Source organism: Mytilus californianus, unplaced genomic scaffold, assembly GCF_021869535.1.
Source record: "Mytilus californianus isolate M0D057914Y unplaced genomic scaffold, xbMytCali1.0.p SCAF_13, whole genome shotgun sequence".
Lineage (NCBI taxonomy): Eukaryota > Metazoa > Mollusca > Bivalvia > Mytilida > Mytilidae > Mytilus > Mytilus californianus.
In genome coordinates this window covers 44,126,811-44,140,223 of record NW_026262615.1, presented here as the reverse complement: position 1 = coordinate 44,140,223, position 13,413 = coordinate 44,126,811, and the positions used below count along the sequence as shown (strand labels likewise).

The window sequence follows — 13,413 nt, the reverse complement described above, 5'->3', positions numbered from 1 at the left end:
GAGGCCTTCCTCATACGGGAACATGATGAATAAACATGTATAAAACATATGAGGGGGAACAAAACAAAAGAAGTTTAATTACTTGCACGCCTGTTCTTATTTCATTTGTGCTCATTCATACGATTTGATATATTGTTGTATTTGAAATAGAATCGACTGCGGTGCATTTGATATGGTTGGACCTTCTCTGCAACTTGAACCTGTCTTCAATTCTGAGCTTCGTGTGTTTTTCATTTAGTTTTCTCTCATTCGCCTAATAAGAAATAAGAACCCAGAGGGAATAAGGAAATAAAAGATAGGATAATATTAATACAATTTATCCAAAACAATTTACACACTTGCTCAAAATAAATCTTAACAAACATTTTTATTTCTTTGCTATTTCACCGGCTTTGATACGTTAAACAATGTTTAAAGTAAGATATAAGCCTCTAGCAGTTCATTCTGTAAAATATTGAACAGGTCATCGGCCTACAGAATGGACTATTTTCGGCTTATATCCTCTACAAACAGACTTTATACAGGAGCTTCTAAAGCTAGTGTTAACATTGTTGTATAATTTCACGTTCTGCTATATATTTTACAACTACAACGCATGAATTACTTACCGCAGGCAGCAGAGCTCTAGTATCACTAACTTCAAAATACTACAATATGGGAAACATGGACTATAATACTAAGACCAAAATCTATGACAGTACAGTGTTGCCGATACTTGAATACGCATCTGCTGTATGGGGATTTAAGAAGTACAATCCGCTAGAAAGATTACAGTACAGAGCCATACGGACATTTTTGGGAGTTGGCAAGCGCTCCTATCCCGGCTATCATAGGAGATACATGCTGGACTCCTATACACATTAAAACTCAATGTAACATGATAAAACTATGGTGTCAATTGTGTGAAATACCTGACTATAGGCTGTGTCGCAAAGCTTTTATGTGGGATTTGAACATTTCCAACAGATATATAAGAACATGGAGTAATGATGTAAAAACAATAATGACTAAATGTAATCTACTAGATGTGTATACCAACCTTAACTCAGATCGACGATCAACGACGCATATCATATCTTGTGTTAAGGACAAACTCGTTGGACTGCTTCAACATGAGTGGTTAAATGCGTTAGAAGATACGCCTAAATTACGCACTTACAAAAACATTAAAACTGACTACAAGGTAGAGCCATACTTGAAAAAATGTTTGTCAAGACAACAAACATCTGTGATAGCCCGGATGCGAAGCGGAACTTTACCTTTAGAGATCGAAAAGGGCAGATTTCGAAATGTGCCACTTGACCAACGCCTATGTAAAATGTGCAAGTCTCATCCATAGAGGACGAATCCCATCTTTTGTTGTATTGTAAACGCTACGAACAATTGAGAACAACACTTTTCAATGACATCCAAAACAATTATTACATAGATTTAAATACGATACCAGCGCACATCATATTAAAACAATTATTTTGTAATTAAAGCAAGCTTGTTTCTAACTTTATTTTGAACTGTTTTACAATCAGACAATCTGTGTTCAATTGATATCGTGCCTTACTATATTTTCGTCTAAATTTGAACTATATCTATTTATTTATTTATTTTTATTTTCAATAATTGAAATATAATGTGTATCATATCATGACAGTGCATCATAAGCCTATTTGGCTGGCTGAAAATCACCTGTATATTTGAATGTAACTGTTTGTTATAATTCAGGTTGCACTTAATATGAAAATATTCATTCATTCATATAGATGATGTCTTCTCACTAAAAATTTGGTGACTGAGTTGAACGTATCTGTCCAATCGTATTAAAAATAAAGGATACAAGGATACAGCTAAAATAAATTTAAGAAGATGTGGAATGATTGCCAATGAGACAAACGTTCGTCAAAATTCAAATGAAGTTAATTTGATCAACCATTAACATTTTGGATCTGGAAAACTGTTGCAAAATCACTTAAATGCATATGTGACCTTAGAATGATTTTAATATGTTGGTCTGTTTTGGTTATATAGATCACCTCTACGTGTGCAAGTATCTAATGATTCTTATTTTCAACGTTAAAGGTTTGTGCGTTGTTGATTATGTAGACTGACAAAGACGCTATGAAATTTATAAAGTGTTATTTTCATTACATGCAAGATACCAAATACAACTTTTTATTCCAAGTCTGCAATTTTAGCCACAAAACCAGGTTCAACCCACCATTTTTTTCTTAAAATGTCCTGTACCAAGTCAGGAAAATGGCCCTTGTTATATTATAGTTCGTTTCTGTGTGTGTTACATTTTAATGTTGTGTTTCTGTTGTGTCGTAGTTCTCCTCTTATATTTGATGTGTTTCCCTCAGTTTTGGTTTGTAACCCGGATTTGTTTTTTTCTCAATCGATTTTATGAATTTCGAACAGCGGTATACTACTGTTGCCTTTATTTGTCGGTCCACCTTCCTTCAGATTGTATAATTGATTTTTTTCTTATACTCTTTCGTCCTAAAATGACACGTAGTTGTATTTTTGTCGGACCAAAAACTTCGTTAGTGTATATACAAGCTGCATAAATTAGACCCGGTGAACAAATATTGACTGTCCGAATAAGATTAGCAGAAATTGTTACTCCTATGGCTACTACAATGGTGATTGAAGTGGTTCAATGGGAGCATCTGTCAGATAATACTAAGAAGTGGAATATTGAAACTCAGGGAAAAAGTATTTAGGTATTTAGATTTTAAGCAAAGAAAAGCATTTAACGATCATTTGGCGCTAGAAATTTGCCCTTTGTTCTGTCTTCGATTAAAGTATTGATGCCTTGTGATGGAAAAAGATAACGATGTTTTATATCATTTATCTATTGTAGATTCAAGTGCAGAAGAATTGCATCAGATCAGACCACTCAAAATTAACGGAATTATTTATAAATTTCATTTAGATAGAGGAAACTCCAAAAATCATTCACATGCTGTATAATCTGAAGTATTTTGTGTTGTTGGACAATTTTGGGGCTTTTTATGATTCGAGCGTCCCTCATGGGTCTTGTTGTAGACAAAACGTACTTTTGGAGTCCACGATTTAAATCCTGGTATTTATGGTGAGTTTATCTATCTGATCTAAAAAGTGCAACACGCCACAGGGCAGTGTTTCTGCGAAGGTAAAAATAAATTGCCAATGAGACAACAATCCACTAGATATCTAAAGACTTGGATTTAGAGGTCCTTGTATGGTCATAAACAAAGAGCAAAACTTATACCGTGTAGTAAGCAATAAATATAAAAGGCAAAGACATGACAAAACGTAAAATAAATTAAAAATTAAAACTTCTTGACTTATGATTAAATAGTTAACCAAAACACATTTGACAGACAGCAACCAACAACAAACACTGACACACCGAAGAAGAAACTGCTAAAAAACAGTTTGAAAGGGATTGACTATTTAGATCGACACGTATATTTAAACGCAACTATCAAGAAGACAGAAGACACAAAGTACCGACCCAAGAGTACTTCCAGTGACTAAAAACTAGTTGAAAGCAAAATACAACTAATGACTATATCGAGTTTTCTAAGCTAATATCAGTCAGTACACTTATGGTAAAGACTTCATGAACCGACTTTAAAACGCTGACCTTATGAAATGCCAAAATATATAAATATCGATAAGATGTAGCACCATAAGTATTCCTAACTGTACTGCAATACATATTAAGTTATGTTTTTATCTATTTATAAAAAAATGATTGTTCAAATAAAATTATTATTGTGTTAAATTCATAAGCTAAGAATAATTACAGGATAAAAAAGTTTACATTTATGGTATCTGATATCATGGGCTCTACAAACTTAAACACGGATATCCCGTTGTAATAAGTTTTCCAAAGCTACAACCAAGTAGTTGTATCTTTGAAATGATTAAGTTAAAAGGTTTCAAGTTAAATTTTGGTAACGAAATCCCTGAATTATTACTTTATCATTTATATGGATAACGTTCATTGAAATCTAAAAGTCCCTGAACTTAGACTGGAATATGATAACTATTTTCCAGTATTTCCATTGGTTGATTGAGTTGAGCGTTTTGTTTTGTTTTTGTTTTTTTTTTAAAGTTTTATGGACTTTCCTTTTTTTAGTTTACCTTGGAGTTTGGTATTTCTGTTGATACATTTTACAGACATCGGCAAATAGGTATTTATTCAAAACATTTTCTTTCTAATAATATGTGTTTCAATAATACTTCATTCTGATTTGAAACAGTACATGTATATCATAGAGCAGAATCTCTTATACAACAGTTGATTGTAAACCGTTAAAGACATTAGCTAACCTGCAGATGTCGAATGCAGTCAGCTTGTGTTGTTTGATAATGCTAACTTCCTAAAATTTTGTTTTATTTGTAACTAAAAGATGTGAATATTTCAAATGTAATATAAATTGGCATATATAAAAGTACAAGCAAAAAAAGTCAAAAAATGCGCTAATCTGGTTATGTAGTATAACTTTTTCGCGATCCTGTCACACAAAATGTATGCATATAAGCTGTATTTAAATATAATCGAAAGAAGGGTTAACAAGTTTTATTCCGGCGAGATATTTTTCTTAGGACATATTTTCCCATACAGTTTTAAGCATTCCTGTCGAAAATTTCTATCCAAAACACAAAATACGATAGGATTGGATGCATTGTTAACAAAATATCCGCGCTTTATGATATCGAAGATTGGCCGGATACTGTTTTGATGCATCTTAGGATTCAATATTTGGACCATTTTCGTGATAACGTACAACATATTTCCTATGTAGGATACAGCGGTTGCTATCATGAGGCTTATGGTTAGTCGAATTGAATTTCCAAGATTGTGCGATGAACGAGTCGACTTTCTGTTTGCCCTGTCACAGGTTCCAGTTTGCAATTCATTTAATTTCACCGCTTCATTGTGAATAGTTGATGTTAATTGAGTGGTCCCCGACCTTATATCCGAAGTTGAATTCAAAGAAGAAACTGATTTCTTTCTGATTGATTTCCTCCATTCTTTTCGAGTACAAATTCCATGCAATATTTTTCCATATGAAAATATGCACATGACAACGCAAACTAAACCTATAAATGATACTATACTGTAATAAACACCTATATGACGTATATTTTGATAATCTGAAAAAAATCTGCATTCCTTGCCCATTAGACCAAAAATGTTTGTTTCATTTTTGTTTAGACCATAATATATTAATACTGGGATTGACAATATCATGGATACTCCTACCAGAACAGCAGATATAACATTCGACCTTTGTGAATTTGTAATTAGTATCGGTAAGTTTTTGACAAATATTCTATATCTTTCAATGGCAATTGTAGTCAATAATAAGCTGGAGGCCCCTGTTACAACGTGATTTAGAAATTTGAAGAATTTGCAAGCACCTTCAGATGAAAATGTGTAGTCGTATCGCATATCAAAAATCTCAAAAGGCATACAAAATACACTTGCTGTAAGATCGATAAAGGCAAGCCAAATGATAAAAACTCGAACGGAATACTTTGCCATGATCGGTGATAATATATATACTAATATCGTGTGTATATTTCCAATTGTACCTATTACTGACAGAAATATAAGGAATAGTGCAGTTGGGATATCTTTTTCTATAAATCCTTGGTATTCTATTTCCCTCAAATTTGTATGCGTTCCGTTTGTGGAATTGGATGCCATTCTGAAAATGATAAAATAAAAATGAAATGCAAATGTTTCATTTTGTTTTATTGTAACACCATGGATGAATGAACGTTAGTTTTTATGATAAAATTGAGAATGGAAATGGGGAATGTGTCAAAGAGACAACAACCCGACCACAGAACAGACAACAGCAGAAGGCCACCAACAGGTCTTCAATGCAGCGAGAAATTCCCGCACCCGGAGGCGTCCTTCAGCTGGCCCCTAAACAAATATATATACTAGTTCAGTGATAATGAACGCCATACTAAACTCCAAATTGTACACAAGAAACTAAAATTAAAAATAATACAAGACTAAGAAAGGCTAGAGGCTCCTGACTTGGGACAGGCGCAAAAATGCGGCGGGGTTAAACATGTTTATGAGATCTCAACCCTCCCCCTATACCTCTAGCCAATGTAGAAAAGTAAACGCATAACAATACGCACATTAAAATTCAGTTCAAGAGAAGTCCGAGTCTGATGTCAGAAGATGTAACCAAAGAAAATAAACAAAATGACAATGATACATAAATAACAACAGACTACTAGCAGTTAACTGACATGCCAGCTCCAGACTTCAATTAAACTGATTGAAAGATTATGTCTTCATCATATGAATATCAGGCACAATCCTTCCTGTTAGGGGTTTAGTATCATACCATCATAACATATATGAGAAGAACATAACCCGTGTCATGCCAACAACTGGTTTTTAAATGAATGTGTTTAGTGCCGATGCAAAGACCCTATAAGTGAATCAATATTAACGCCAAAATATGCAATCTTTAATGACCTGACAACACTATCGTAACTATATCCCTTCTTAATAAGTCTATTTAAAGGTTTTGTTAGTTTCAGAGGTGAATACTGACATTTTTGTGCTTTATAAAGAATATTTCCATAAAAAATTGGATGTGAAATACCTGAACGTATAAGAAGTCTGCATGTTGAGCTATATTTACGAATGATGTCCTTATATCGATGATAAAATTTAGTAAATGTTTTGACTAGTTTGTGATATCGAAAACCCTGGTGTAATAATTTTTCAGTAATACATAAATTTCTCTCGTTAAAATCTAAAACATTGTTACATACACGAGCGAATCGTACAAGTTGAGATATATAAACACCGTAAGATGGTGACAAGGGAACGTCACCATCTAAAAATGGATAATTAACGTTAGGAAATGAAAAATCATCTCTTTTATCATATATTTTAGTATTAAGCTTTCCGTTAATGATATAGATATCAAGATCGAGGAAAGGGCAGTGGTCATTGTTAGTATTAGCTTTATTTAAAGTAAGTTCAACAGGATAAATTTCTTTAGTATACATACTGAAGTTGTCATTATTGAGAGCCAAAATATCATCCAAATATCTAAAAGTATTATTAAATTTGTGTATCAGACCTATTTTCGTCGAACTAGGTTAGATATAAATAAGAAGATTTGGTATGAGTGCCAATGAGACAACTCTCCATCCAAGTAACAATGTATATAAAGTTAACAATTATAGGTCAAGGCACGGCCTTCAACACGTAGTCTTGACTCACACAGAACAGCAAGCTATAACGGACCCCAAAATGACTAGTGTAAAACAATTCAAACAGGAAAACCAACGGTCAAATCTATATAAAAAACGAAATCGAGAAACACCTCTGAACCACACTAACAAACGAAACCTGTTTAAGATTTGTGTGCATATATCTCATTAGCCTACTTAGGGTGCGTTCGAAATATGTATGTGAGATATCTCTGATTACCAAAAGGTACCTAAGGAAAACTATCGTTGAAAACTGTTCAATATAAATCTGATCAGAGTTGACCTTTTGTATCCAGTCTTTACACAGCTTCTTATCAGTTTACTGTCTATAGTTACATTTAATCAAATCAGATCGACGGGTAGTTATTCAGTCGGTTTTATACTTGTCGAACACACAGTAACCTTATTCAGACTCTGATGGATATTTGTCCCATTGTCAATGATACCACATCTTCTTATTTTTATATAGATTTGAAGGTAAATAATAAACAAAACATCAAACACATCGCAATGAATTTCTACATTCTTAGAAAAATATGAACTTTCTGTTCCATTAGTAGCACCCGTCGATTTAATATTTAATAATTTTTAGTAAACCAAAATCTTCTTAAAATATTATAATAGTCGCGTACGATGAAATCAAAATATCTAGTAGAATGTATCACTTCAAATGTAAATTATAATATTACTTTTGTTTACTAACGATGAAGACAGTGATGTTTTATCAAGTATTCGCTTACTTATTCAATCAAGTTTTGTTACCAATGTGACATAGGATTAAGTATTCTAATGAAGCATTTCAAACATACCTGAATAGTTCTTCCTTATTTTGTTTCCTGTTTGTTTATTATACTTTTATATGTAAAACTAGTTTAACTGATATTTTTCTAATTTTGAATAAAATGCTATGCTAATTATTGCTATAAATCCCATTTACACACGAAGTTAACTGTCTCGTCTGCCTGTACATTTGTCTTATGATCAAACAATGTTTCTGGAAGAAATATCCAATTAAGTAGAATGCGTAAAGCGTTTAAGTCAGTAAGGGAAAAAGTTGGATAAAACATAGTTTGATATTTGTTTTAGCGTTCTAGATGAATGTAAATTCAGTAATGTGCTTCGGGCGCACGAAATAAAAAGACAATCTTATTTTCAAGTTAAACCCGGATACCATAACAGTCTGTACGAGGCAAATGATAAAACAAATAGCCAACAGTTACCAACCCTTCCCAACATGCCAGCGACAGTCATGTTTCCACATTTATACTTCCTGTCTACGTTTGTATTGCTAATATAACTCGTCTTATTGATAATGTTTTCGTCCTGAAAATGCAACAATATTCCTTACTCGACATTCAGCATGACTATTGGAAATACATCTTAGTGAGATACCGTCGAGAACATTTGTACAAAATTACCTCGAATGACAGATACCTATATTCACATCAATACATGTATTTTATTGCAATTCTAATTAAAAAAATAGAATCTTGACTCTAGATTTTAAAACAAATCAAAGGTGACCTTCTGCTGTTGTCTGTTCTATGGTCGGGTTGTTGTCTCTTTGACACATTCCCCATTTCCATTCTCAATTTTAATTTTACTTTAAATACAGTTACCAACAGGAAAACATTCTAGATGAATAACATGTGCATAGTTAAAATAAATGTTCATGCTAATTTCGAATATTCGTTTTATTAACGAGCCCGTTAAGATGAGTCTGATTTTTGATGTTGTAACTCATATTTAGGAACTTAGTCCACAGCATGACGATATTAGTCCTAAAAACACACATCATTCTAAAACCAAAACAACTAGAATTAGAACTAGAATTGCCATAGCAGATGTCACCCTGGTCTGCTTATTGCCACTAAACGGCAGCCATTTTGAAATAAGGGTACATTGAATAAAAATAATATCATATGCATCACAAGACATCATTCAGTGAAGTTTCAAAAAGTTTAAGGCATGTTGAAAATTTTCTCATTTGAACTGCTTCTATGGCAACGGCGGCCATTTTGAAAGTTCCAAAGATGGATTGTATGTCTTCACATACCAAGTAACATTTCCACAAAATTTCATTCAATTTGGAAGACTTTCCGATTTTTCACATTCTTTCTGTTTCCATGACAACGGCAGCCATCGTGGAAATGCCAACCCCCGATTGCACATCTACACATGGGGGCACACATTATGGTAAAGTTCCATCATCATTGGTCCATACATTTCCGAGAAATAGTCTGGACAACAAAGTGTGGAATAATAATAAAGATTGCTAGATTTGCCATTGCAAGCAATAGCGGATGGCACCCTTCCCACATTGCCACTAAACTGCAGCCATTTTGAAAATTTGAAACAGTATTTACACATAAATACATTGCAACATATTTGTTTGTAAATTTTAAGAAAGTTTTGAGCATTTTTTCAATTTTCACATTTTTGCAGTTTCCATGGCAACGGCGTCCATTTTGGAAATTCCAAAGTTCAAAGTCTTATCTTTACTTACCATTCACCATTTATAATGAGTTTCATTAAGTTTGGAGCATTTTGAGATTTTTGGACATTTTTGCTGTTTCCATGGTAACGGTGTGCATTTCGAAAATTCCAACAACACTTTCAACTTGATTAAATTGCTATGTTATATATTCATGAAATTTGTTTCAATTTGATCTTTATTCCTTAAAAAAATGCTGCTTTGATGTTTTTTTCCCATAGGATCAATGTTAAAATTTTCTCAAGTTTCCATGGCAATGGCAGCCATTTTGAAAATTCCTAGTACTGTTGGTACCTCAGGGCACCACTACCAACATTTACATAAACTTTCAAGAGGTTGCCTCTTATAACGAAAGATTTAGAATTTTAATTTTTTTTTTACATTTTAGCAGTTTCAATGGTAACGGCGGCCACTTTGAACCATTCCAATGTCTCTTGCACAACTTCACATGGCGGTTCATATTATGGTATAGTTCCATCAACATGGGTCTGACCAATCCCGAGAAATAGCATGGACAAAATGTGTGGAAGAATAAAAAGAAAAAAAAAAAAAAAGACACGAACAATTACAATATGTCACCCCAACTCCGTTGAGGGTGCCATAAATAAATAAAAAAAAAGAATGGAACAATAACAATATGTCACCCGACCTCCGTCAGGGTGACATAATTCATGTCAATTTGAACAGCTTAACAGCCGTTCGCTGCGTTATTATATATAAAACAGCAAATAGCTGTTTCTAAGTTTTTGCTTCTTGTCGCAAATCAAATCTTTGGCCTCCTGCACTCAGAGGTGACCACGCTACCAAACCCATCAAAGTGATGAGTGTTCAACTACGATAAATCTATAAACCGGACATAATACCACAACTTTTTTTAGATTTCAAGATTTCAAGATTTTATTTAAAAGCAACGCTCGGACACACATATGTTTAACATGAGGTAAATATTCAATAATAAACATGAAATATAATACAATAAACAGTTAATAAACATATATATATACAAAACATTATACTTATCACAATAATTTATTTAGGTTTCTAATAAAAGATGCCATCTGTCTATATAATTTAACCTTGCAATAAGATAAAATGACTGCTAATTTCTGCTTACTTGGATATTTCGTATAATAACTAGGAATCATTTTTTCTCTGATATTATACAGATGAAGAGATTTACAGATAAAAAGATAGTGAAATTCGTCTCCTACCTTTTCTTTACATAAATTACATTTTAGGTCCTCCGCAGGAATAGTATGCCAACGCCCAGTTTCAATAGGAATTTTTAAGTAGGATGTTCTTAATTTTGTCAGCCAGATTATAAGTTAGATGTATTTGATATAACCATGTCAGTACTTGGAAACAAAAAACAATGAATCGACCGAAACTTATTGTTAAAATTATTTCCTTGTTCCTTTATTTCGTTAAAAAAAGATTTTGACCACTTAAAGTCCGCCAATTTAAAGCATAACACATTGTTTCCCCATTTTCAATTGTATTTCAAGTGCATGACAATGAACTTTGAAAAGATCAGTTCCAAATAAGCTTTTACTTTAGGAAATCATCAAGAACAGATGTGCCATAAAAAAGTTGTAATAACTTCCTATTAAAGTATCTGTTTTTTTTTTTTTGTATATCTATTTCAGACAGAAATTTTATTTTACGATTTTATTACATGTAATGATACCTCAACTGAACATTCTTAAAATAGTAACAATCAACATTTCTTCACTATATGTACAAGATATGTATCCATAGTCCAAATATATTTGTGTCCATTCTTGTTAAGTTTAGAGAAAACTAAAGCTCGTTTTAAATCAATAAGCTTTGTCATTAATTACTGATAAATTCATAATATTGTCTCCTGTTCCTGCATACTCATAGAAAATGATTTCGTTTTTCATTTTTAACTAGATTTAGTCATGGCTCTGATATATAAAAGAGGCAAAAGATACCAAGGGGACTTATCGAAATGAACATGTGAATAAGACTAATATGCATGTTTGTTTTCCTACATTAGTAACAGCGTCGCCTAGATTACTTTAAATAACATTATTGTGATAATTCCTTTACAATGATATTAAAGATCATAGTTAGTTTAGTTTATAAATCAATTCAATTTCATATTGTGTATTATGTTTGTTAAAAGTTAGAACATTGTTGTGACGTCATTCTATTGTTGTGCCCGTTCTTTATTTCAGTGATTGGACTATCATTTACCTGTAAGAAACCATTATGTTACCTTTAACCGTCCAATATTTTTAAGAATAGCCCTCCTCTTTCTTAAAAATATTGGACAACTGAAGGTAGCATAACTGATTCTTACGGGTAAATTATAGTCCAATCACAAAAGAAGAAAAATTATCTTCATGTGGAAAAAAATACAACCAAAGAACAAATGACAATTACAAAAAAAAACTTTTATTAGTGTCACTCTCCAATACAATAATTTTTTCACTCATCAAAACGGTTTCTCGAGAAAAAAATCCCTTTCAAATTGATTTTAACACTACCAATACTTATATCACAGCCATTTTTCTCATGTTTTGGGTTGTCTCCTTTAGCACTAATTCAGTTGGTTGATAAAGCTTGTTATAAGTCTTATTTTTTTTTTTTGCTTTTATGTATTTCTTTGTTCAAAAGATTTATCCTCGTCCGTCTTTGGTTTCAAAATTGACCTCTGGTGTTGCTCTTATTCTTCCTGACATCATTTTCAGCTACAATTAAAATGAAAAACAAATAACGTAATGCTTCTAACGTTTGATAGCTCATGCGGCAATACAAGGACCATAAACAACCTAAACCTCACCCTGTGTACAAAGTGCAAAACTAGAACTTGCTTCATGAACTAGGGGACTTCAATAGTTTTTATAATTTTCAATTCGGCGTTGATTTACAAGTTGTTGTTTTTTAAGTCTCATATTGTTGCTTGAATATGAATATAATGCAACAATTCGCTTATGAACAACAATGAATATGGGAAGCAGAATAAACAAATCAATCGTGTGCCCGATTCGCACTTTGTTAGTAGTGATCGTTTTATATTATAAAAGAAAATTAGAGAGTTTTTTTTGCAAAAGGAAATCGAGAGACAAAATTATGATTCGGTAACATTAAAAAATACCACAAGGGACATCAATACACAAATAAACGAAAAAAGAGCGACACGACCTTGCAGAAAAAAAAACAGAAAAAAGTGGTGATATTCAGGTGGTACCGTTTTGGTAAACAATAACATCTCTTGAAAATTCCGATGAACAACAAAACAATTTAAAATTATTTTTCATTTGTTCATATTAATTATATATTTGAAATAAAATCGAATGCGGTGCACTCAATATGGTTCAATGTGAACCTGTCTTCACATGTTTTTCTTTTTTTTCTCATTCACCTAGTAAGAAATAAAACCCCAAAAGAAACAAGAAACTAATAGGAGAGGACTACATTTTGAAATATAATAAATATAAAACTTGCCATTATTAGCTGCTTTAACTATATCCTTTTTGTTGTCCAGACTGAAATCGAATATATATAAATACACATTTGATTTTAATCCAAAGTTTGAAACAACACAATCACTGATAACGACATCACTTTCTTCGTTTTTTGCATTAAGAATATACTTTCATCGTCTTTATCCATTTTGAAACACAAAACGCATGTAAAGTTATTCA

General features: G+C 32.4%; 1 protein-coding gene across 1 annotated transcript; it reads right to left on the bottom strand.

Annotated features, from left to right (window-relative positions):
* Positions 1–4,212: 4,212 nt before the first annotated feature.
* LOC127723726 (5-hydroxytryptamine receptor 2B-like) lies at positions 4,213–12,726 on the bottom strand. The gene is made up of 2 exons (XM_052230475.1): positions 10,951–12,726; positions 4,213–5,702 (listed from the first exon to the last, which is right to left on the bottom strand). The coding sequence occupies exon 2, from the start codon at positions 5,699–5,701 to the stop codon at positions 4,568–4,570; it is 1,134 nt and encodes a 377-aa protein (XP_052086435.1). The 5' UTR covers position 5,702; positions 10,951–12,726; the 3' UTR covers positions 4,213–4,567.
* Between the last annotated feature and the right edge of the window lie 687 nt (positions 12,727–13,413).